This window comes from Orcinus orca, chromosome 21 (assembly GCF_937001465.1).
Source record: "Orcinus orca chromosome 21, mOrcOrc1.1, whole genome shotgun sequence".
Taxonomy (NCBI): Eukaryota; Metazoa; Chordata; class Mammalia; order Artiodactyla; family Delphinidae; genus Orcinus; species Orcinus orca.
In genome coordinates this window covers 6,820,129-6,845,612 of record NC_064579.1, presented here as the reverse complement: position 1 = coordinate 6,845,612, position 25,484 = coordinate 6,820,129, and the positions used below count along the sequence as shown (strand labels likewise).

Sequence of the window (25,484 nt, the reverse complement as noted above, 5' to 3'; positions counted from 1 at the left end):
TTGTATCCCATACTGTCTAAGGGAGGAAAATATTTTTCATTCAGATCAACTTCTGTGTTCACTGTGTCGTTCGATATTTAGAAAGTGTTGGAAAGGGCACCTGAAAATACAACCTCATGCTGAAAAGATTGGCTGAGGAATTCTTTCCCAGGAGAGGTGAGGCTTGCCCTGTGCCCTGGGCTCCCCTGCCCAGGGCACAGACTCCAGCCTTTATTAAAGTCGCTGCTGCTCCAGGTATTGTCTCATTTGTCCTCACATTGTAGGAAATCCCAAATGCAATATCCATAAAATATCAATATAAAGGGATTTAAATGAGGGTCCATCTGGGGAATGGGTGAGGAAGAGGAAATTGTCCTTGTTTATCTTTCTCCTCCATCTCCCGTCTGGTAACAATTTTAAGTTCTTAGATGCCTACATGAATGCTTTCACAGAATACGCTCTGCAGAGAATCTGTCAGTTTACACCCATCAGAAATAAAGCAAAACTGAGCAGAGAGATGTCACGTGTGAGCTCAGATCTGGGTTTATCTAATGGAAACACCCTCCCCTTCTTGCCTTAACCTGGGCCAGGGCCATTCTGACCTCGGGTCTAACTTCTAAGGCAAGAGGGTGGAAAAAATGTCTTTGCGGAGATTTCAAATGGTAAACATGGAAAACAGAGGCCATGGATTTGATAGACTCCATCTGGAAAGCAGCATTTAAAGGCAAACAGAGCACCCTACTCACAGCTGATTTGGTTTACACTAGAACACAGTTTACATTCTCCGGTGTAGACTGAAATGAGATTACACTGAATACAATGATGTCCTGAAGTTTAACACCTCTCTTTTTTAAAATATTTTCAGATTTTTAAAAAATCATACCAACACTCTTTACCACTAAAGTCAATAATTCCTCAATAACTTAGGGAAGGTGTTGTATATGCCAGGAATTAGGAGACAGGAACAAGAGGGAATCTGGAAGATACAATTTGCTGGAAGCTTCTTGTCGTAAAACCTCCAGGGCTCCAGCCACCCAACTGTCTTTCCTTCCATTGAACATCAGCCAGAATTACCTATAAACGTGGAGGTGTGGAAGGAGTTCTGGGCACAGCGTTTCAAGGCTTTATTCTTCCTTCCCCCTTCTTCCTCTCTCTCTAGGAGCTTTTCAGATTATCAGGGAAAAGTATCCCCATTCTGGCCGTCGAGTGACCAGTGTTAGTACTGAAGTCTCTTGTCCGGAATACCAGAGTCTTAAGCCAACCAGCAGAGTCGGTTATCCTAGCTGCCCCACAATGGGTTTCCTTTTTTTTTTTTTTTTTAATTAATTTTTATTGGAGTATAGTTGATTTACAATGTTGTATTAGTTTCTGCTGTACAGCAAAGTGAGTCAATTATACATATACATACATCCACTCTTTTTTAGATTCTATTCCTATATAGGCCATTTACAGAGTACTGAGTAGAGTTCCTGTGCTGTACAGTAGGTTCTTATTAGTTATCTGTGTTATATATAGTAGTGTGTATATGTCAATCCCAACCTCCCAGTTTATCTCTCCCACCCCCAGGTTTCTTATTCCCCTCCTTCCCTAAGGTTTCCCACATGATTACCAAGAGGGCTTGGAGCTTTGGAGATAACCAGCCTGCTGTCAACGTATGTCACGCCCCATGAGATTTTGTGGCAGGCTTTCTCACTTTTTACCCAGTAAAGGAGTCTCAGCAAGGAGATCTGGTCAAGCTGCGGGTGGGAGATGCAGAGCCTGGTATTCCCTTTCCCCTTCTCGTCAAAAAGGACGTGATCACAGAGGCTTTTTTTGTGTGCTGTACGCGGGCCTCTCACTGTTGTGGCCTCTCCCGTTGCGGAGGACAGGCTCCGGATGCACAGGCTCAGCGGCCATGGTTCACGGGCCCAGCCACTCCACGGCATGTGGAATCTTCCCGGACTGGGGCACAAACCCATGTCCCCTGCATCGGCAGGCGGACCCCCAACCACTGCGCCACCAGGGAAGCCCCCACAGAGCCCTTTTTAACAGGGAAAGTGAGTTGTGCCCGTCACCCTCCTGAGCTCCTTCCCCGGTTGCTTGGTCTTGAGGCTTCTCAGCGCTCACAGGAGCCCTTTTCCACTTGCCCATGCCCAGGTTCCTAGGCGAATGGGCTGCAAAAAATAATCCACATTTTTACGCCTTATGTTTCCCTCCAAAGTAAAAATAATGCTTTGTAATGAGTAAGCGGCATCCAGGTGAAACCAAGAAAAATGAAATCATAATATGACCATAAAGACTCATATTCTGAAGTTTGACTATAGCGTGTGTGTATGTGTATAGAGGTGTGTGTATATGTGTGTCATGTATATAGAGGTGTGTGTGTATGTGTGTAAGTCTGAGAGAGAGGTGGGGGGAAGCAGAGATTATACAGCGTGCCCTCACATTCCTAAATTTTAGGTGATTTCCTCTTTCCCAGAACACAAAAGGTGGTAGTCAGAATTGACAATAAATGACTACTTCCAGGTTAAGTGTGAACTGCATAGCCTTGTCACTACCTGTGCCAAAGTCCCTGGGGAGAAGGCAGTTGTAGCCTGCAAGATACAGAATCCTCAGCAGCACCAAAGGCATCCTGGGACTGAGAATTTTCCCTCCATTTTTGGCGGGAACTTGATGGCTGCTTTCAAGAGGCAGCGGCAAGGGATTTTTCCAAAGACTGAACCAGGAAGGGCACTGAAACTCCTGGAAACAGGCACACATCCCTCCTCTCCTCCCCAGTGCCCAGCCAAGGGACTTGTCCTTCTCTCTGTGCTAAGACTTGATGAAACATATCGTTTTTATTCACCTCAAGTCTGGAGCAAAAAATATATTGTTCTGCATCCAGGCCAGAAGACTCTCTCCTAAGAATTTACAAGCCACCTGTGGAGTTTTAAAGAGGTTTCAGATGGAATGGTCACGCGCCAGGATTTCCTAACACATCCAAAAACGAGACCTGCAAAAACAAAAAAAAAGGAACTGTCGGTGCTTTTAGAGCTTTCTGATAGATACTGTGAAAGGGAGGATCTCATCCATTGATGGATCATTTTCAAGAATCATCTGAGTCAAGTCTGTTTGTTGGAGGAAATAAGGAAGCAGACTTACACTCTAGGAAATCACGCTTCCTGACCTGGCACTGATACCTGCCCCCCACCTTCTTAATGGAGGTTTCCCTGCATGGCTGGATCTCTGTCTCATCGGGCGCCACCATTGGAAACAAAAGGCACGTGGTGCTTCATTTATATTTTCCTTTAACTGATAGGATTCATACAAGATAAGTTGCTATGGGCACAGGAGGAATAGAAGTTCTCTTCAGAATGGTTCCAGAAAGCAGAGAGGAAAGGAGCCTGCCTTCCTTAGCTGAGCTATGTCCAAGCTTGTGCTCACAAGACATTTGCTTCATGAATATCAAAGCAGCCTGAAGAAGGCAGTTGTCAGCAAAGAAAGCTGGCGGCTTCCTTCACATATGGCTCTGCACATCCACAGGTCCTCACCCAGCACACTCAGCCTCTTGGCTTCCAAAGGTGGAAGGCAAGACCTGACTGAGGACATTTCAGGGTCCGTTACCACCTCGGTTCTCCCAGGGAAGGTACCACACTTTGCTTGGACAGTAAGAAGCCTATCTTGTGCCTAGTGAACCAACCCCACCATCACCCCAACCATGTCCTGCTGAGGGCACTCTCTGTTAACTCCCACCTTATTTCTCCCAGCCTGTCTTATACAGAAAGACCCCCTCACCCAAGAGGTTTCTCCCTGTGGTCAAGATGTGGCTCTTCTTCTTTGCCCTGAATGACCTGGATGGTGCCCTGTGGCTACCTTTCCCTCCAATCAATAGTCAGCCTTTATGATACAATCCTTGTTTCCAAGTTCTAAGACTGCTAGTACTGCACATTCTCATAGATGATTTATTAGTCTCTCTAGGGGAGTATATTTCTGAAAGAATCATGTCATTTGCAAGGCATATGGCAGAAGGGAGCTTTAGTTAAGGGATGGTGAGCTGAATCGCATCAGGTTTTGCTTTAGCAAGGACACTGGATGGATGCCTTTATGATGAAGTGGGTCTCCTCCAGCCTTTTCTTTAATGCAGGTCTCCAGCAGGTGTTTCCTCTAAGGCATATCTGTTTTCCATAACATCAGAATGAAGAAAGATGTTTTCTGTGACATCTTGGCTACGTAGATCATGCTTTTTATTATGATAGAAAAGTGTACAGTGATTTATTTGCTAATCTGGGTCAAGTTAAATGTGCTTGGGAGAAGATCATCTTCTATCTGCCAAAAGGGCCTTTCATCTCCAGACCAAGGACTCTTTATTCATTATGGGGGGTGGGCGTGGGGAAAGGAAGCATTAGAAGAAGTGGCATAAGAGCTGAAGAAAGTGACCAGAAGAAAAGTAGGGGAAGTTATTGTAGACAGGGGTGCTGAGGGCAGAGAGCAGGAAGCCACCTCCTGAAGGTGGCTTGGCTATATTATATCAACACCTGAGGGACAGTGTCTAGGAAACTACGCATGGAGAGAAACAAGCTGCTATGAATGAGCAACACAGCCAATTCTCCAAATCCTGATAAAAATCAAAACCAGACTAGGGTCTTGGTGTGCTCCCTTTAACAAGCTTGGCATAAAGCCATCACCGTGGTCCTGTCTAGCCATCACCATTAAGAGAGCCTGTATGGCTTTTAGGATGCTGAGTTGGGACTCGTGACTTATGGATATTTAAACCACCAAAAGCTGTGAATTTGAATTAGCAAGATACCTCATTTTGGTCAAGCTGACCTTGAGGTTGAACTTTACAACATCTTCTGCCTAGGTAGATGACTAGAATCCACTAACTTTGTAGGTAGGTCTCAAATGGAGAGGAAAATAAGGGATTGGTCCTAGTCCTTGACTGATCTCATTAGCAGTTAGCCTCTCCACTTTTCTAAACCCTTCTCCAGTGCCTCAAGTCCCCCACCCCAGCTTCTCTGTCTGGGTCCTCTCTCTATCCCATTAGTTTAGGTCTGATGTTGATCTAAGTTTAAGTTCCTTTGTCTGCAAAAGCATGACTTCAGATAGTAGTTTAGAAACTAACCTGGTTAAAGAGAGCAAAATACGTTGGAGCTGAGTCTTTGAACCAGGTGTTGGATAACAAGCAGTATTAATTCACAGGGAAAACCCCTAACCCTTCAGCACAAAGAACAATAGGTCATATTAGTCCCAGGATGTATAGTAAAATCTCACAGGAGAATGCTGTCATAAGCTACTGGTTACCGGGACTGAACCTATAGTGTGACATAGTACAGTACATCAGAAAAGGCATTTCAAGGCGTAGTAACAGATGTTTTTAAGTAGTAAGTACCTAAGTAAATAGTAAAAGTTTTTGTGATCAAAGAAGTGTGCAAAAAACACTGGATTATACAAATTTTAAAGGATATCTCTTTTGCAAGACTTTTCAGAACCTTTGATATGCTAAGCTGTGGGGTGAATTTCAAAGAGGGGATACTTCTCTAAAAATTTATTTGCTTACAGAAATCATTTCCTCGGGACTTCTCCAGCTGCTAATACTATGGAACGTGCATTTTGGAAAAGGTATTTGTATTAGGATAGGGCAGACTAATGCTGTGGGAGCAACCGTGAAACCTCAGTGGCTTAGCGCAACAACGGTGTCCTTCGTGTTCACGTTACATGCCCAGCGCAGGCCAAGGAGGCAGGGACTCGGCTCCACGCAGTCACTCATGTACTCAGGCTGGCCATTTCTGCAGCAGGTTGGGAGGGAGCCTGAAGAATCACATGAGGGCTTCTCCCTACATCAGCCATCACTTCTCACATGTCATTGGCCAGAATGAATCATGTGGCCCCACCTAACCCACCCATCTGCTAAGGCAGGAAAGGAAAATTGGACATTGTGAGCACCAGTAATCTCAACCTCAGCATTATATTCAAGTGTCAGCTTTACAGTCTGTTAGCTCTTTGACTTTTATCCGTAAACTAAGGGGTGTTCTTTAAAGTCTCTGAAAGAGACAGAAATGCTCAGCAGATATTTCAGATGCTTCCCATGTTCCTCAGCCCTGTAAAGTGAGCAGGAGCCATGTGACTAGTTCTGGCCAATGAAATGTGAGCCATGTGTGACTTATTCTGGCCAATGAAATGTGAGCCATGTGACTCGTTCTGGCCAATGAAGTGTGAGCCATGTGACTCGTTCTGGCCAATGAAATGTGGGTGCAGTGACTTGTCGATTTGGGCCAAGGCAGTTAAATGCCTGGGCTCATCTCTCTCTCTTCTCTTGCCTTAATGACCAAGGGGGATGCATGTTCCAGGGGGTGTACCTTTAATATGGTAGAGCCTCTGTCCCCCTAAGACTCTGAATGGCTGTGTAGAGCAGAGATACCTGTTCACCTCAGTAAAATACATAGTGTGGGTGAGAAATAACCTGTGTTGGGTTAAGCCCTTGAGATTTGAGGTTGTTTCTGCCGTCTATGCCTGGATTCTCTCGACTTGAACAGGTCCTTTCTAACCCAAACCTCTCTGTGATTCTTGAAGGGTTTCCTTTCTTCTCTCACAAGCACATATATATTCCTTGGGATGGGAGTGGGGTTTTTCAAAAGCTCCTCAAACCCTTTTGGTGGTTGAATACATGACATGACAAGCATTGTGCCTGATGGCAATGTAGGGTGATTACATGGACGGCTTTGCCGAGACTTAGACCAAGGTTTGAGCAAATTTTAGTCAAATGAAGGCTGGTGATGGAAGCTGTAAAGGATGCAAGCTGCATTTAATAAGTAAGGATGTTTCAAAAGAGACCCATAAGAAAAGATATGGAAAGGAGACAAGAGGAAAACAGGTTACGGAGAGAGGTATACCACTCATGATTCGATCTCACGGCCTCTTAAGTTCTGTATTGAGGTGCGCAAAACACCTCTCATGATTTCTCCCAAGCAGCAGTAGCATCAGCACGGTAGCAAAATTAAGAGCAGAAGTGACCACCCTCAAGGCAGTTAATCTAAGTTAGAAAGAGAGACTGGTGTGTCTGTTAAACATACACACACACACGTACACACACACGTACACACACACACAATTCTTGATGGCTTTTGCCCAAAGTGCTTAGTATGTCTTCAGCTGTGAAGACATTCAGCCCTTGGTGTCCTTCAGACATGCATCTCTATTTGGGGGTCTCATAGACCCGAGGTCATCTTCCTTATGTTATTCTTCACTTCAGGTTTGAGGCTCCAGTGAGTTTGACATCATGCTTTGTTACACCAGAGCCCCAAGTGTTCCCAGGCTAACTTTCTACATTCTCTGTATCTAGGGCTTTTCTATACGAAATGGAGCGAGAGTCTGACCACCTCGATAGCAGTGGCATGTTTCACTGGTGCAAAGCCACCCCTTTGGACAAAATGATTCTGGTAGGTGATCTTGTACCAAATCTCAGGTAAAATAAAGCTCCTTTTAGGGTAGATGATGTCCTTCCACTAGTCATAAGCACCTGCCCTTTCTCTTTGTAAACGGTGAATTTTGAAGGAAAAACATACCTCATGAGCCATGTGAATGTACGCAGAATAACAGATGTGGCATTTGACAAAGGCCATGTGTATGATGCCGGGATTTTAAATAATTAGATCAGATTCTTCAACTACTTTTCCCCTCCTTTAATAGTTTAGCTGAGTCAGTTATTCAGAATAATGTTCTCCTGAAACTTTGCTGTTCTGCTAGTAAATCTAATTGATTTAAATGCACCAGGGGAACAGACTATTTACAAGAACTCTGTGGTCTTTCTTTTTTTAATTAAATAAAAATTCCCTTAATTAGTTTTTAAAGTTTGGATTTTCTATAGTATTTTTTCTTGAAGGTGGTTATACTTAAACACATTAGCAAAGGACGTGTCTCCAAAATGCTCAGTCCTCCCACCCCACACAGCATGAGGGAATCCTTGTAGATGCTAGAATCCTGTCCTTGTCTCTGTCCTCTTAAGGAGACAAACTAATTCGCTTCACTGAAATGCCAGCAGCCAAGATGCAAAAAGCCTTGCATATTATCCCAGGCTCTGATACCTGCATGATGGATCCCCATCTATTCTCATTTTCCAGAGTTGGAAACTCAAGGATAATCTCAGTGGTTTACCTTGCAAGCAGTAGCTGGTAAATTTAAGTAATAAAAGATGAGTTTTTTAATTAAAAATAAACTAATAAAAGATGTCTGCATGTTGTAAGAACCCTATATAATTTGTTCAACTGTGACTAATGGATAATTTTGTATTTTTCTTGCTTTCCAAAAGTAGTTTAGTTCACTTTTTTCTGTTAAACACACACACACACACACAATTTTGTAGCTCAGTGCCAATGTCCTGACACACACACACACACACACACACACACACACACAATTTTGTAGCTCAGTGCCAATGTCCTGACAGAATATGTTCCAATTTTTGTCAAAAGCATGATCAATCATTTGATCAGAAGTACAAAATTGTCAGAGCTGTCATATCAACTGGAAAACTGTTAGGGCTGCTGAAACTCCCCATTTTAGCAAGTATGTCTTATTCTGAATGAAACATCCGTTGAGCAGGAAGGCAAACATGTTTCTAGTGGGAGTGAAATCTTTAGAAAGGTTGGGAGGGGGTTGCAGATGGAAGCATCCAGGAGACCAAGAGATGGCAATAGCAGACATTTTCTTATACCCTATTTACTGAGCCCGCAGACAGGTTGCTGTGATAGAGCAACTCTATGTGGAATATGGTTCAGAACACCAGCTGAGTCTTCTGATAAATTTAGAAGGGCTTCTAGTTTAAGAAATCCTAAGAGTTTTGAAACTGTGACTGTAGAGGAGAAATGTCCAGATTACAGAATTTGGGCCAACTTTGAACTTGGTTTGGTTTGCAGAAAAGTCAAATGGAAGTTGTCGATTTGTTACTTGGAGCAAATAGTGCATCCTCCCCTTCCCCCCAAAAGCCACCATCTTTCTCAATTGGGAGACAGTTTTGTGCTGCAGTTCCTTGGAGAAATTGCCTCTCTAGCTGTGCCCATTAATTGCACTCTGCCATGTATCTCGTTCCTAATTGTTTAGGTCTACTAAAAAGAGCAATTTCTGGACTTCAGGCCTGTTACCTTAAATACTGTTGGAGGCTTATTATTCAAGTTAAAACTAATCGAATTAGCCAGAGACAATTATTCAATAGATTTGGTTAAGATTCATATCACTCTCTGGAAAGGCTCTCCAGACAAGTAGCTTCGTTTCCCACAGGGCCATTCCCTTTGGAATTTCCCAGTCTATGCTAATTGGACAAACTATGCTATTTCCCAGTCTATGCTAATTGGACAAACTCTAATTGTTGAGATGTCAGATGTGACTTATTTATCCTGTTAGATTTCAACAGCCCCTGTTTCATAGAAGCTTGTCCTTTAACCCAGCAAAAAACTGGCATAAGGATGAATGATACATCCCTTTGAAATATCCTGAATCTTCATGTGCTTGGGAAGGTAGAACACACTCAAACAGGAAGTGCTTGTAAATATATTTAACAAGTTCTCTACCAGCTTCAAGGGTCCTCCTCTGAAAATCTAGGAATTCAGTGAGATTCAGATTTGATTAAATAGTTACTGAACAACAGTTAAGGAGCTGAGCGCTGAACTTTCAATATATTATTTAATTTCCACAACAGAATTAACTTTTATTTATTTTTAAACCATTTAAACAAAGAAATTAGGGGTCAGTGTGGTTAACTAGTTTGTTTATGGTCATACGCTAATGACTACCAGAATACAAAATCAGTGCTTATTCTACCTATCCCAGCACCGTGAGAGTAAGACATTGACTCATTCCCTGAAATCAATCACAGAGACTTAAAATAAGTTTCCTACAGGACTATCATCCCTTTCTCTAAAGTTACACTTATTGTTTTTAAAAGTCTCTATGAATGTGGGGAAACCTAATCTAAATATCCGTCACATATATTATTTTGTCTTCAACTTAAAAGTATAGGGGAGATGTTAAAAATTGGCCATGCTGATAAGAGTATGAGACATATTGAAATGTTTGGGATCAAATGGAACTTTTGTAACCTTCACATTTATTTTGTGCACTTTTCATGATAAATTTCCTGAACTCTGGAATCTATTGAATCTGGGCAGTATAGTAGGTGAGGCCATATGAAATTGCCAATATTCAACCATTTTTGACCCAGAAAAAAGGCAGTTTCATATGGTTCATGCTAATATGTATATTTTCATATGTATGCAAATCCGCTGAAAACTGCAGCATGTTGTACGGCTGGGGGTTTTTCAGGGCTCGCTAGAAGACAAGTTTAGCAATGGGATTTGGAATGTTTTCGCTTTTCAGTGAGGAGTCCTGTAGCACATACGAGGCTAAAAACATATTATGAAAATGAGAGCTGTTTTCCCCATTTGGTTCAATGATTTCATGATTTCAATGATGCCAATCTGAGTTTGCACTGAGGCACTCCAGGCTAACAGAGAACTGGAAAAAGCGAACTAAGAAGGAACTCCCGGAAAAGATACATAGTTTAATTGTCCCATAGTGGATAAGTTCCATGCTTTTTATGAGTAATTTGCAAAATCCGATCTTCCTTATGAAAGTGCTAGTGTGAATGTAAATACCAAGAAGAGTTGGGATGTGGGGAAGGAGCCCTCTTTAAAGGACTCTCATCTTGTTTCTAAAAATGACCAGACTCTGGCCTGCTTATACTTAGAATCGAACTGAGAAGTCAAAACATGAGTTTCGGAACCACATTGTAGCGTGTGTCTTTGGAGATGCCCACTCAACACTGATGGGGCTTCGGAATTTTGTAATGCCATTGAGAGCTAGCAGCTACACCCGTCAGGAGCTGAAGGACATTGTGTTCGTTGGGTCTCTGGATTACCTGCAGAGAGAATGGCGATTTCTCCGGAATTTTCCCCAGATATACATTCTGCCTGTAAGTGTCACAGTAAGGGATAGTGAATATTTATAATGATAATAATACTAACAGTACTAGGATTAATAATGATAATGATAATAATAAATCAGTAGTAGCTCGCAGTTATACCTGGTACCAGAAACTGTTCTAAGCATTTTGCACGTATTAACTCATTTAACCCTCCAAATAACCCCATGGTATAAATTTTAAAGATGCTGAACTTCAGGCACAGAGAGAGTAAGCAACCCGTCCAAGTTTACACGGCAGGTAAGTAGCAGGACTAGGATTTAAATCCAGACATATTTCATGTTTTATGTCACTAACCATGTTTATGGTCTTTATGTAATAGAGTTTCTTTGCATTTCTAAATCCGATTCTGACCTAATGGCTAAGCCTAAGCTGATACCAGCCAGCCTTTGTGCTCTAACTTTCTCATCTTTTCTGGAGACTCGCCTTTTATGGAACACATAATGCCACGTGGTCCTTGATAGATGTATGAAAAGGAGGAATTCTGAGGAATGGATCCATTATGCATATGTGGCATTGTGGTTGTAATTGTATTTGCTCTGAACCTTCACAGGGCTGTATCTCATTATATGCCACCATTTCCGTGGATTAATATATATATGCAGTGTGAAACGCACCAAAACTTTCGATTTTTCAAGAAATAATGCTAGCAACAGATTAGGAATATTCTTCAAAAATGGTGGTCTCAAGAAGCAAATTGTATTTGTTTTTTTTTTTTTTAAATGTCACCATAAATGTCCCCGCACCACCGCTTACTTTAGTCCATAGCAAAGGAGGAAAGAAAATGACCAGGAGCCTCCAGATCCAGCTAGTGTTAGAAATCGCCAGTGTTAGCATCTCAGCCACCCGATGGTGGGACCAGCTCTATCCCTGCTTCTCCACCAAAGAAAAGAAGCAGCTGCCACTTTGCTAATTAATCCAGGGTGCAAATGCAGTCACCTGCAAGCAAAACTGTGAGGACGCAGAATTGACTTTTATTTATTTATTTATTTTTTTGCGGTACGCGGGCCTCTCACTGTTGTGGCCTCTCCCCTTGCGGAGCACAGGCTCCAGACGTGCAGGCTCAGCGGCCATGGCTCACGGGCCCAGCCACTCCGCGGCATGTGGGATCCTCCCGGACCAGGGCACGAACCCGTGTCCCCTGCATCGGCAGGCGGACTCTCAAACACTGTGCCACCAGGGAAGCCCCAGAATTGGCTTTTAGATCTGGACCTTCTGTGATGTTTTTCCCTCACCACTGCTACCCTTACTCTGATTCTTTTCTTCCACTTGAGTCACCTCAGTGGGTTTAGGCTCCGCTCTCTCCACTCCACTTTGTCCCATCCAGACTTGCTCTCAGAAGGGATCTGCAAAATTTAGTCACGCTCAGATATTCATGAACGATAAGGATAAACGTGTCAGATATCAGGTAACTAAGTCTTAAAACCAAGTCAGTGGAGGCTTTGGCTCAAAAACTTGCATCATCCACAAAAAGCCACCACCGTGTACCCGGTTTTCTCTCAATAGGGATCTGCGCTCTATCCTGGAGACCTCCATGCAGTCAACATAGAGGAGTGTTCCATGTGTGCTGTCTTATCCTCCCCATCTAAGTCATGCAGCAGCCCGACCTTGGTGGACACGGAGCCTATCATGGCCACACTCAACATCAGATCACTTCGGATTAGCTGCTCAGCCCAGACACCCTCAGAGCCACGTAAGAACAATACCCTGACGGGAAGAGGCTAGAGAGAATGGGATCAGGAAGAATTAACTCCTCTCTGAAAAACTTTAATGATGGAGAGGAGGAGAGGTTGGGCCAAATGACCTATAAAATCCCGTCCAGCTCTGAGAATTCTGTACTAGAATTAGTGGACAGTTGAGTCCTTGGGACTCCTAGTCAAATGAAAAATGATGTCCATCTTCTAAATGGAATGCACATAACACTGTTTTTCTCCCATCTTAAAGAAGATCATGGAGTTGTAAGTGCTGTTATTGTTATGAATCAGATATCAGTGAGCATAGCCATTGGTATTTTATTATCATTAACAACAGGTGTTATTATTGTTAATCGGCTCTCATTGGATCCTGTAGGTGTTCAAGTTACTATTCTTAGTTTTGTGATTGGGAGGTTGAAGCACACATTCTACCACACTATTTGTGGACTAGACTACAAAAAATCTAGTCCAGTCTTTGGTGGGTGAACTTTGGTAGGTGAGCCAGCTACTTCACAGACCCTCACTAAACAACCAAACACCGCTCAGCACCCAGGATTTCAGGGGTTTTTGCAACTAACTAAATAATAATAATAGCAAAGCACTTCCTGAATATCAAAGGGCATTGAAAATCCCGACTGAGGAAGTGTGAGCCATATTCTGCTGAGCTAATCTGAAGATGTATAAAAACGCCTCTGTGTTCTGCATGTCAGTCCTTAGCAATTAGGGTCACTCAGATTTACACAAGATTTGTGTGTGGGTTGAGTGTGTGTGTGTGTGTGTGTGTGTGTGTGTGTTTGCATCATGCTTACAACTTCTAAAATTGGACAGAAAAGTATTCACCGTGTAGGCAGTATCATCAATGTAGAAATGAAAAATGCCCGCTGAGTAAAAGCAGAGGGTAAGCTGACAACACCGTAAGCCACCTAGCTAATCATTGGGTGACTTGTCCTTCCTATTATCATTTTTTAAAATCTCACATCCTATATAGGCTAAAAAGATATAAACCTATGATTTTTTTTTTTGCGGTCCGCGGGCCTCTCACTGTTGTGGCCTCTCCCATTGCAGAGCACAGGCTCTGGACACGCAGGCTCAGCGGCCGTGGCTTACGGGCCCAGCCGCTATGCGGCATGTGGGATCTTCCCAGACTGGGGCACGAACCCGTGTCCCCTGCATCGGCAGGTGGACTCTCAACCACTGCACCACCAGGGAAGCCCTAAACCTATGATTTTAATTCTGGTTTCTTTTGTATCTGGTGATTCTCATCCTTTCACTTATTCACTTATTCATTCAACAAGAATACATTGATTTTGTATGTGTCACATACTCTGCTAAACTGACAGGACTGGTAGGAGGAAATACAGGCGAGAGGGGAAAAGGGCTGGGAAGAAGGAAGAGAAAATGAAAGAATGTCACAGTATTTGAGTCATCATGCAGTGTGAGTAGGTGCTCTCCCCAACGGCAAAAGGGAAAGTTTAGGGAAGAACATACTGTGTAGACCTGGCACCTTTCCTTGTGTCGATGTCATCGTACCCATTTGTGTGACAGGAAAGAGAGGTCCAGACAGGCTCTCCTGTGCTGCCTAACACAGGAAGCAGCAGTAAAGTTACATTCTGAGCTCATAGGAGTAGCCAAGGACTGCCACTCAGAAACCTCACCCATTGCTACGGCGTCACAGGAATCTACCTGGAGTTTGCATGTGGAAATTCCCAACCCTCAGGGAAGCCTGTTTGGTTCTCTTAACCATTCTTCCTATCTCATACTAATACTCCTCTTGCAGCATACCAAGCAGGTGGCAATGGGAATGCCCCCCTCCAAGAATTATCAGTATAAAGGATTGTGAAATTCTGCCAGGAGGGAGAAAATATCTTCCACGCTGAGCAATTTTCTGTCCCTTCTTCTGAGACAGTGGTTCTCAGCCAGGGGCGGTTTTGACCCCAGAGGTTGTCTGACAATGTCCGGAGACAGCCTTGGTTGTCACAGCTTGGCGGGATGCTATTGGCCTCTAGTGGGTAGAAGTCAGAGATGCTGCTAATATCCTACAGTGCACAGGTGCCATATGTCAATAGGACCAAAATTGAGAGCTCTCACTCTGACATATCTGCTGAGCCTTGTGTGGGCTCAGCGGGCTCTCCCACATCTTCATGGTCATGACAAGGTTACACGTAGAATCCATCTAGGACCACCAAGGCTATTCCATACAGTGGTTCACCCAGGAACGTTGGAGGTGGGGGGACAGCAAGAAGGAGGACTCTCCAAAGGACCAGGCCTCCTGGACATCCCCACGGAAAACTTTAGGTTTCTCACTGATGCTCTAATTACTGCCCTGTCACGTCACAAGGACAGGTTGGCAAACCTAGGTACTGAACTAAATAATCTGTGGCATAATCTAAACATATAACAGTAATTAAGTCTGACAACTTAATATGCTCTTGAAATTTAAATGTACAGTAGTAATCTACAATTAAGCAATCTTTTGCTTAATAATAGCACCCTGCCAGCCTGGAAGAATTTCAGGTATAATGCTGTGTACTACTAGGTAGCAAAAATATTGACATTAGTAAAATGTACCCAGGCTATGATCTGACACATATTCAAATTAACCGTTGCTCTACCAGAAAAGATGGAGTTAAGGCGGAAATTCTGTCGCTGTCCTCCAGCCAGTGTCAGAGCAGATATTTATGCAGTTACATCAGCTGATGTGAACCTGTTGCTATCCAATAAGAACATTTGACTCTGAAAGTCAGGATATTCCAAGCCCGTTATCAGAGGGAACTGAAATCAGAAAGTGCAGCTCAAAGGAGAATTTTCCCCTTTGAGGGAAACTGATCTCAATATTTTATTGAAATTGTCAACCAAACCTTATGTATTTTAATATATATAAAGGGAATGGGCATGGGCTTTGAACTTGGTGCCAATTTGGGTGTGAAAACCCATCCATCCTTTACAAACCGTGTAGCCTTGGGCAAAGCATGTGGACCCTGAGGCAGTTTCATCATCTTCAAAGGTGATCTAACGGGACTTAATTCACAGGTTTGAGGGCACGGTGGTGTCATTCTTACCTCCCAGCTCGTAGCAGCCCGAGGGATCTTTTACAAATATTTATTGGATAATGACAGTTTCCTCCTTCAGACCCTGTAATGGTGACTCATGACAATTGCAGGAAAGTCATGTAGGGTCTTGCAGGCCAGTAGGGAGCCTGAACTTCCTCCTTCGGTCTGTTTATACTGGCTCTTTCCTGCCTTAAGTTCCTTATCCCATTCCCTCTGTCTGGATGGCTTTTGCTCATCACTCAGGATGACATTCCAATGTCAGAGAAGCCTCTTCAAACTCCATCTAAGGTCACCTCCCCAGGTCACTCACTAGCCCCTAAAAGTTGGGTTTTTTCACAGTACTCATCACTATCTGAAAACATTTTGTATTTGCAGCATATGGTATGTAACCGGGGCAGGGACTGTTCATAGTCCTAGTGTGGAGTCGATACTCTTTAAAGATTTGTAGAGGGAGGATAGCAAGGAAGGAAACGAGAATGGAAAGAAGGAAGGAAGGAAAGGTACCTAAAGCAGATAAAGCATCTTGCACGTTTCTGAGAATAAAGTAGAATCTCATTTCCCCCAAGTCTCCTGCATTATGAAAATCCCAGAAGTTTGTTCAGGAAAAACAGTCGAAGGTATTCAGATCCCATCATCAGTAAGATTTCCCAGTGAGTTTGGAGATGTGGTCTTTAGCCACCATGCAAACCCTCCTCTTCAATAGATGCGTGGAGGAGGTTAGCCCCCGGGGCCTCTGTTTCCTCACCTGAAGCTAAAGGGTTTTGCTAAAGTCCTAAGGCCATTTCTAGTTCTAACTGTAAACTACACGTGTTGGGCTCCTCCTGTGGTGCTTCCGTGTTTACCCTGAATCTACCTGGAAGCATGACTCAGAATTTTAGTGGCAATCAGAAATGTATTCAGCTCTACTCTGCGTGAACAAGAAGTGGCACTTTTATGGAAAGTTTCTTAGGGAGATGGGAGAGGTGATAAATACAGGAAGGCGCCTACATACGCACCTTCAAGTTGAAAACGTCCAAAGATGCGAATGTGCATCTGGTTCCAGCGAGGAGCCAGATCCCGTGCCATCCGCGTCAGGCGTGAGGGAAATGGCAGCTCGCCCTCCGTCTCCTATTGCTGACGATCCTTCAGCTCTACCATCTCCCACCTCCTCTCCCTCCTCCTGTCAGTAGCTTTTGTTGCCTGTTCACTCGATGCCAGCCCCTGTGTGCCAGCTGTTGTACTGTACTACTGTACTTTTCAAGGTACTGTACTGGAAGATAAAAAAGGATTTCTTTATTTTCTGTGTTTTTTTATGTATTATCTGTGTGGAAAGTATTATACACCTACTACAGTACGGTACTATATAGCTGATTGCGTTAGCTGCGTACCTAGGCTAACTTTGTTGGACTTAACGAACAAATTGGACTTATGAACATGCTCTCGGAATGAAACTTGCCTGTATGTAGGGAACTTACTACATTGTAGAGCATAGCATTCTCTCTGGGAACAAAACCTCCCTTTGGATCTCCTCTTTCCCCCGTCCCCATCTCAGTGGCCAGTTTCCCCACCCCCGTCCCTTTGTCTGTCTCTCAGGCTGTCTGTCTGACCCACTGGCTCATCTCACCCACCCTCCCCTACCACTTACCTGGCTTGGGAAACAAAAGACCCTCCACATATTTCACCTTCTTCAAGGCAGCAGAGAATCTGAATGACAAGCAGAATGTTAACTTTCACAGTATTATTTCCCTGTTACATACATAGAATTCTCAGAAAAGTTCAAGATAGGTAACCAGTAGTTTTAAAGCATAACTTTTGATGAGATCATCATGTGTTTGGTTTGGTTTGGTTGTTTTTTTTTTCATCAGGATCCTAGTTTCCTCTTTCTCTTTTCCCTTTTGTTTCTTTACCTTTTCTGAGGGTGTTTAATGTGGAGACCAAAACTCTGGGATCATCCTTGTTTTTGAACAGGTTCAAAACAGGTTTTGGACAGGTTTCCTCACCTGTCCGCGCATGCCAGGGCTGTGTTCCAGACCAGAGCCGGGCATGGAATCTCTTTGGGATTCGAGGCTCGCAGAGGGAGATGAAGGGCCTCACCTCCTAAGGCAGGAGCTGAATGTGAAGACAGAGGCCCCATGACCTCCCACCCCAGTCTTTAAGGAACTCCCAAGACATTAGGGGTTGGGGAGGCCAGCCAGAGTTGGGAGGCAGAGACAATCTTGCTGAAGAAGAAAGAGACCCTCAGCCCAGAGAGGATCTCCAAGAGGCAGAAGCACCAGGAGCCAGTAATCCAGTCGCTGTGCCTCCACAGGCTCTCCTGGGGCAGCACCTCCTGTTTATTCAGTTTCCTGAAGGTTCTACAAGCAAGTGCATGTAGTTTGAGGCACTGCCTGCCTGAGCCGTCACCCGGCACTCCCAGTCGGTAGACAACAATTGGATGTAACTTAGGCTGCCGATAAGCAACTACAGGGAGAACGTCACCCTTTCTGTAATTCACTTGAGGTGCCATTTAGAAAACATCCTACACACACACACACACACACACACACACACACCACACACACACACCACACACACACACACACACACCACACACACCACACACACCAAACTTCTGGAAAGGAGAGGCTGAGGCCATTTTTTTTCTAAATATAGAGAAATATTTGGGATTTGGGCACGAGAGTCACTTTGCTAAGATAAAGCCTCAAGCGCCACGCTGTGCTTCCGCATCCGTGTCTGTGTCGCAAGCCACTTCGTTTGCATCTGTCCATCTCATCCCTCCCTGTTACTGTCTGTGTCCACAGGGTGTACTCGGTGCTTCAGTGACAACCCCGGGAAGTCAAAGTACCGAAGGATCCCCATCCTCACTGAACTGAGTAAGTTGTGTTTCCAGGACAGAATTCAAGGGAGAAGTCTCTGTATCTGTATTTGATGTCCCAAGGGTGTCTTTAGGATCCACAGTCAAAGGACTGAGGACCAGAATGGGGCGCAGAGACCATTATGTGTTTGACTGGCTGTTATATTGGGCTTTTACCTGTTTGGTGACGTTGACATCCTCCAGCAGAGCCTGTCATATCTGGGTGTCAGGGTGCAGGAGTAGCTCCTGCCTTCTCCCTTCTTCCAGGGGAGGGGACGTGGATTTGAAAACTGCAAGAAAGGCTCTCCCTAAACCAACTTCTCTACCCATCAGACGTCTTCCTCTCCTGCGGTGCTACCAGAGCAGGCACTGGAGTGAGGCAGGTGAGGCCCCCAGGGTGTAGACTTTAAGGAAAGGCTCACTCTTGGGGTCTTTAAATTTTGTGTCCCTTGTGTCTTCTTAATCCCAGCCCTGAGCGGTGCTCTTCTAAAATGGAAATACTGCATGCAGAAATAACAGGATGAGCTGTTATCTCTCATCAACACCTTATGGAAAACGCACGTATATGAAACTTTCCTAGACGTGAGGAGCCCTGGGGGCAGCAAGAAGGGCAGGGAAGGCAGGTGCCTGTGTGCATTGTTTGTGATTCACCAGGGTAGACACTGGGATTTAATACTGATAATAGTTGGTGAGCAAAAGGGAAGTTACCGAAGAGGGGGTTTTACCTTTAACACAGTTTGGACCAACTCAAAGGTGATCTCTAAAAGCTGCTCCTGGGCGTGAGATTCGACTCGATTCCATAGCGTAGCAGACATTTTAGTGGGATTTTTATGATTCAGCATGTGTAAGCTGAGGGAGATTTATACCCAGCTAGATGAGCAGACCTCATGGTCCCAGAAATGAAGCAGGCAGACAGAGAGAAGAGCCAGTAGGTGACACCACCAGATGATTTGGGAGTGGCAGTGCAGCAGGTGGGCAACAGTCTAGCCACCCTGGATCCCAGAACTGCAGCTCTCCAAATCCACCTTTGAAGATCTCAGATCCCTTGAGCCTGACTTGTACCTGGCAGCCTATCTGTAACCACCCTAAAGCTGATGGCTGCAGTTCTTACTTATATTTCATTTCGATTTTGCTACCCTTCTGAGCCGTCTCTGACTCTGAGGTGTATATACACTGAGGGCGTTCATCAGAAGACTGTCATGTAAGTTAGAGTGGTCAGGAGGGACCAGCCAGCTTCTCACCGGCCTCAGAAATGCATCTGGTCACTCTCCAGGGACGTACAGCTTTGTTCAAGGAAAGACTTTCTGGCACCGGGCAGCGCCTGTCTAATTAGCCTAACAGATCACCTGCCAGCTCACTCAGTTTCCATTCTTTGGCCAGCAAGGAAGGGTCACAGTGACATGAGAGCTGCAGGTCTGATGGCCAGCACTTTGGTCCAGAGTGTACAGTGGCCTGCAGGAAAATGTCTGGGGATGCTGAGGCCACTGGTTTAGGATGACACAGCAAGATCTGGACAAAGGCTCCTGGGGTGTGCGTGTGTGCACGCGCGCATGTGAATGTGTGTGTGTGTGTGTGTGTGTGTGTGTGTGTGGAGGGTTGGCAGTGCAAGAAGAGATGTGTATGTGCACGTAGGAAATGTGGGTTGATACTGGTCATACCTCCATCTTTTATAAAGATGCGTAGTTCTTGGAAGAAAATGATTCCTTAATACCAGCAGTCTATCACTTCCCCCAAATGTACTAAAAAATAATTTTAAGAATTGGAGACTAATGCGGTCTTAGTTAGGAGCGTACTCTGAGTTGTATGTCCAGTAGATTTGCTTGGATCTGTAATATGACGGTCAAGAAGTTTGAAGGGTCTAAGACTTAAGGCTGCTTGCAAACTAACAGGTTCATCTGCCCAGTTTCACGGATGTGGACAGAAGATGAGAGACCACTGGGTCAGAGACGATGAACAGTTTATTACTCACGTCAATAGCAGTAGCCAGAGAATCATCACTTTTGTGCTGGCTTCCCAAGCCCTCGTTCCCACAGGAGGACATGAAAAGGTCCAGGTGATACCTGGACCCACCATGAATTGCTTTGTAAGAGAGGAACCCTGAGCTTCGGGAACGAGCATCTTTTATAATGGGCAGTAAGCATGCCTTCCCTTTGTTCTGGTAGGAGATATCACTATCTTCCAATGCTATGCTCTATACAAACATTTTTGAAGCAGTAATCTTGGAACAAAGGCAAGCAGCGCCTCTGCTGTCCTCATAGAAATGACCGATTTCACTGACTACAGAGGCTGCCTACAGGGGGTCTGAGTTGCAGCCTGGGGCCAGCATAGGTTTGCTAATGGATAACTTGGCCACTGCTGCACAGGTCTGATTAGGATGATTCTTGAAGCCCTTGCTGCTTAAAGTGTAGTCCATGAATCAGCAGCAGGAGCATCTGCAAGCTTGCTGGACGCGCAGACTCTCAGGCCCCACCTTAGACCCAGTGGATCAGAATCTAGATTATAACAAGATCCCCAGTTGATTCACAGGCACGTTAAATTTTGAGAGGCACCGATTAACCCGTTCTGGGCCCAAATAACTCTAAGGACCCAAGTGAATACCACGCCATCTATGACATAGTGTGTGGAGAAAAAGACAATAACGGGGGTGAGCAGATGTTCCTATTTATGTCTCTTGTCCCTATGCGATTATGTAAAGTGTCCCCTTTTTCTTCCAGAAGTGTCCTGTCTTGAAAGTTAAATTATTAAGGGTGACATTCAGGACACTTGCTTGGAGAAACTGAGCCTGAGGTACAAGGCTATCTCCTTGATGATGAAGGTCCCCAAGCGGGCTTCCCATCTTCAGGGGATGAAGATAGTAATACTTGGAAAGAAAAAACTATATACTGCAGTTGAGGCAGGTCCCACTTTGACCCTAAAGTAGGCATCAAATCCTTTGAGCGATGGTCCCTCCTTGACCTGCCTGGTCCGGAAGTCCCGTATCCTTCATCTTGTCTGCCTGCCTTTCCTTTTTGCCTCTTTCACTTGCAGAAAATCCTTCCAACATGCACTTTATTGAACAACTCGGCGGGATGGAAGGAGACCTCTCGGGAATGAGCCTGCACCTCAGCACGTCCTTTGCCACCGGCACCGTCTTTTCCGGCAGCTTCTTGGATTCCCTCCTGGCCACGGTAGGTGTGCTGAAGCCAAGGAGCCCCACAGCCAAGCCCCTGCGGCGGGGAGAGTGCGTGGCTCAGGACTCGGGTGGACGGTGCTAACTAACGCCTCGCGATTCTGCGTGCTTGTTGAGTTTCCAGAAAAGCTCGTCCACGCACATCATTTCACCTTTGCTCATGACTACCTGGCAAGGGAAGCCAAATGCTCACATTTTTAAAATTAAAAACGTGAAGCCCTTAGAGCCAGAACACTCAATACGGGAGGAATGAGCACATCCACAGAACCCACCCTTCAGCTTCAAGTGCCTCTTGGCTGACCAGGCTCTTTGGCGTCAGAGCTTGGGCAGTGATCCTGCTTTCTCTTCTCTCTAAAATATCCCCAAGCTATACAGAAATTGTCCATGAAAGGATGCGGGGTTCAAGGAAAGGGCTTTGTTTCTTTGGCCTTTGGTGGTGTGAGTTTTATTCAGAGCTGAGTCCAGTCTCCCTCCATGTTGCCCCTCTTGTGAGATGCATTTTTTTTTTTTTTTTTTTTTTTTTTTTTTTTGCGGTACGTGGGCCTCTCACCATTGTGGCCTCTCCCGTTGCAGAGCACAGGCTCTGGACGTGCAGGCTCAGCGGCCATGGCTCACATGCCCAGCCGCTCCGCAGCATGTGGGATCTTCCCAGACCGGGGCACGAACCTGCGTCCCCTGCATCGGCAGGCGGACTCTCAACCACTGCGCCACCAGGGAAGCCCCTGGGATGCATTTTTGACTGCACGGTCATTCTTTCCCTGAACAGTTCCCTTGCATGGATTGCAGGATTTCCATGAGTAGAATTTATTCATTGCACAATGCCTGTTGAACACCTTGTAGGGTGCTGTCCTAGGTGCTGAGGACACAGCAGTGATGAAACAGACCAGTCTCTGCCCATGTGGAGCTCATGCCCATGGAGGAGGTTGATACACACATGATAAGTATTATGTCAGATAGATAGAAGGGCCACGGTGATGTGAGATAGGACGTGTAGGGTTTGCGGAAGGAGTTGAAAGTTCAATAAGGCAGCCTAGGAAGGCAGCCGTGAGGAGGCGGTATGTGAGTCAAGTCCTGGGAACAGGAGAGCACGTGCCTTTCTGATCTTTGGGGAAGAAACATTCCAGGCAGAGGGAAGGTCAGGTGGGAGCATTCCCAGGGTGTTCAAGGAATTTAACTAAACCTTAGGAAATCTGTGCGTAGCCATTTGTGAATGGCTGCAAGAACTCCTGCAGGGGAAATGCTTGTAACCCACTCCCTCACAGATGCCTCCTACCCAGATGTTCCAAGAGAAGGGCTGCAAAGAGGCTGAACATCTGTGCACAGATGCTGACACAGCACAAGGCTCTGAGCACAGTTTGCTAGATTGGCTGCCCTCTGGAATTCCGCACAGAAGAGGCATCGTTCCTGAATCTCATAAGTGCCTCAGAAGCGCAGTTTGCATTTTAGGGGAGCGTGGTCAGGGCACGTGCCTCGCCCTTATGGCATCAGTGGATTATGTTGCCCGGCTCGGCTCTGTCTCCCTAAGCCTTTCGGGGGGGCTCCTCATAAACGCCGCTGAGCTCTCAGAGAGGTCATACCGTGTCCGTGATCGTTTAACATTAAACAGGCTGACAGACTACGAATTTCCTAAATTAAGCGGGATTCAGCCTTGACTGAGCCAGACAGAGAGTCAGCGAGGGAAGTTGAGTCAGGTCACTTTCCCAGGAAAGTAGCTCCGTCAGGGAAAGGATTTTAAAACCCTGCCTGTCGTGAATACTTCAGTTACCCTGCCCATAATTAGGGACTGGAGCGTCAGGCAAGGACATGACCTGGTGAACTGGATCTGTCTGCAGGACACATTTTAGAAGGGTTTAAGGCCCCCGTTCCCTTCAGAGATCCCTAGACAGCAGGCAGCATTGTGACTTAAACTCCAGCCTCGGTTAAACTCCACTGGCCCACACAGGTAGGAGCAAAGTCACAGACTCTGTTTCGACTTAGTGGGAGGAGCAGGCTGGGCCGTGAGGACCGAGAGAGTGTCCAGCAATATGCACGTCCCATGAGCCAGCATGGGGAACACGAACTTGGTGATGAGTCTTCTCGACACTCACCTCTTTGAGGAGTGCCCCTTCCTCCCAGGCTGCCTTCAGCTGTTGTGTCTCATTCTGCTGGAACATGAAATTAGCTGTGTAAAAATTCAGGAGTCTATTCTGAGGCCCCATGGTGAAGTCTGTGGGAGAGAGAGAAAGCCACATATGGTGGCCTGGGATGGGGGACAGTCACATGAGGTCACAAGCCGCATTGGGCCCTCAGCCTGCCCTTGGGGACTCCTGGGAAGTGCCTGGCTTTGGACTGGCACTTGGTCGTCTGACGAGGCCGTGAGGACGGCAGTGGAGCTTCAGGGTACGAGGCATCCTGTATGTCAAGGGGGCTGAACTTCTTCATCTCTACCTAGTGGCTCCTGCCCCAGCTCTCAAATCCTTGATGACGAATGGCTCAGCAAAACGAACACACTTTAACACTGTTTGGAGCTCCAACTGCAAATCTCTGGCCCTGAGGAGCTGAATTAGACCCTTGAAAATGCTCAGGGGATGCTGCCCACTTGTTTCCCTCCCCCGGACCTGGTACTACTGGCTCCACTTGGCTTCTAAGGACGGGGGTGACTTTCTGTCATATCAGCCACACAGAAAGAAGGAGCCCAAGGGTCAGGGCTGAGCCTCCAGTTTCGTTGTGTCTGCTCATCCGAGGACAGTTTGGTCTTGGCTGGCCCCCTGACCTTCCACCTGCTCACTGGCGGTGAGAGCAGTAGCCTCTGCGAAGAGGAGAACATTTATATCCTCTTGCACTGAAACCATCTGGGGCCACTGTGGTGGCCCTACAGTGTGTGTCCAGCCACTTCATTCTCCATACGTATTGGAGCGTGTCCTGTGCAGGCTTGCGGGAGGAGGGCCAAGGTCCCGATCTCCCCATAAAGTTAGGGTGGCAGTCACGGGCCCTGGGTCATCACTCCCTCCATCACATGCCCACGGCAGACACCACTGACACTCACGGGTCTCTTCCTCCGCATCACACCTGCGAGTCTTTACCAGCACAGACCTTGAGGCGGCATCTTCCAGCGGTTTCATTGTTGAGATAATAATCAGAGCAATATCTGGGGTAAGAACAATGGTAACATCATCTCTTAGGCACGCACTTACGGTCTTTGCTGAATGCGTTACCTGCAGTTTAATTCTCCCGTCAACCTAACCAAGAGGATACAGTTGCTAGCCTTGTTTTCCAGATCAAGACTCTGAAGCCTAGAGGGGTGACTAATGTGCCAAAGGTCACAGCACTTACAGATGACAAGTTGGTTTTCAGACCCAAATTCCTAAGGTTCCAGAGACAGACCAAATCCATTACGACCAATTCCACTGCCTCTCCAGAAGGCTCTTTCTGTGATTACGAGTGTCCTTTCAATACACTGAGGTTGAAGTTCTACTTGAAGGAATCCGCCTCCCGGGGTGCTCCAGAGTCCCTGAGGGATGAGCAGGGAGGAGAAGACCAGGGTGCACCCACCCTCCCCAGTGCCCACCCACCCCTTCCCCCCAGTCAGAACTACTCTACTCTCATCTGGGTCTCATACGAGGCTCCTGCATGAGACTTGATTCAAAGAAGGACTTCTGTTGTCGAGAAGACTAAAAACCACTGCCTAGAAGTTAGAGAATCTGACCAACAGAGAGGCATAAAGTAAGAGAGCCAGATTCCTGTTCTCTGTCTTCCGAGTCAAGTCTCCAGCTCCTGGTTGGGAGTCTTGTCCGGGAGACAGGAGTCAGCCATTCCACCCCATTTTGCACATCCATTTTGTCCCATAATT

At 45.6% G+C, this 25,484-nt stretch overlaps 1 protein-coding gene and 1 long non-coding RNA gene across 2 annotated transcripts in view; one reads left to right on the top strand and one right to left on the bottom strand.

Annotated features, from left to right (window-relative positions):
• Positions 1-25,484, top strand: part of KCNU1 (potassium calcium-activated channel subfamily U member 1) — a 168,441-nt gene that overhangs the window by 134,060 nt on the left and 8,897 nt on the right. Inside the window, exons 23-27 of the mRNA XM_033415052.2 lie at positions 7,277-7,373; positions 10,676-10,900; positions 12,416-12,602; positions 18,434-18,505; positions 21,514-21,653. Of these exons, the coding sequence (XP_033270943.2) occupies positions 7,277-7,373; positions 10,676-10,900; positions 12,416-12,602; positions 18,434-18,505; positions 21,514-21,653 (721 nt within the window). The remainder of the gene's footprint in view (positions 1-7,276; positions 7,374-10,675; positions 10,901-12,415; positions 12,603-18,433; positions 18,506-21,513; positions 21,654-25,484) is intronic.
• Positions 10,788-17,961, bottom strand: LOC117198436 (uncharacterized). Its single transcript, XR_007474684.1, has 4 exons — positions 17,727-17,961; positions 17,278-17,336; positions 16,649-16,902; positions 10,788-10,898 (listed from the first exon to the last, which is right to left on the bottom strand). It is a non-coding gene; the product is annotated as an uncharacterized LOC117198436 (long non-coding RNA).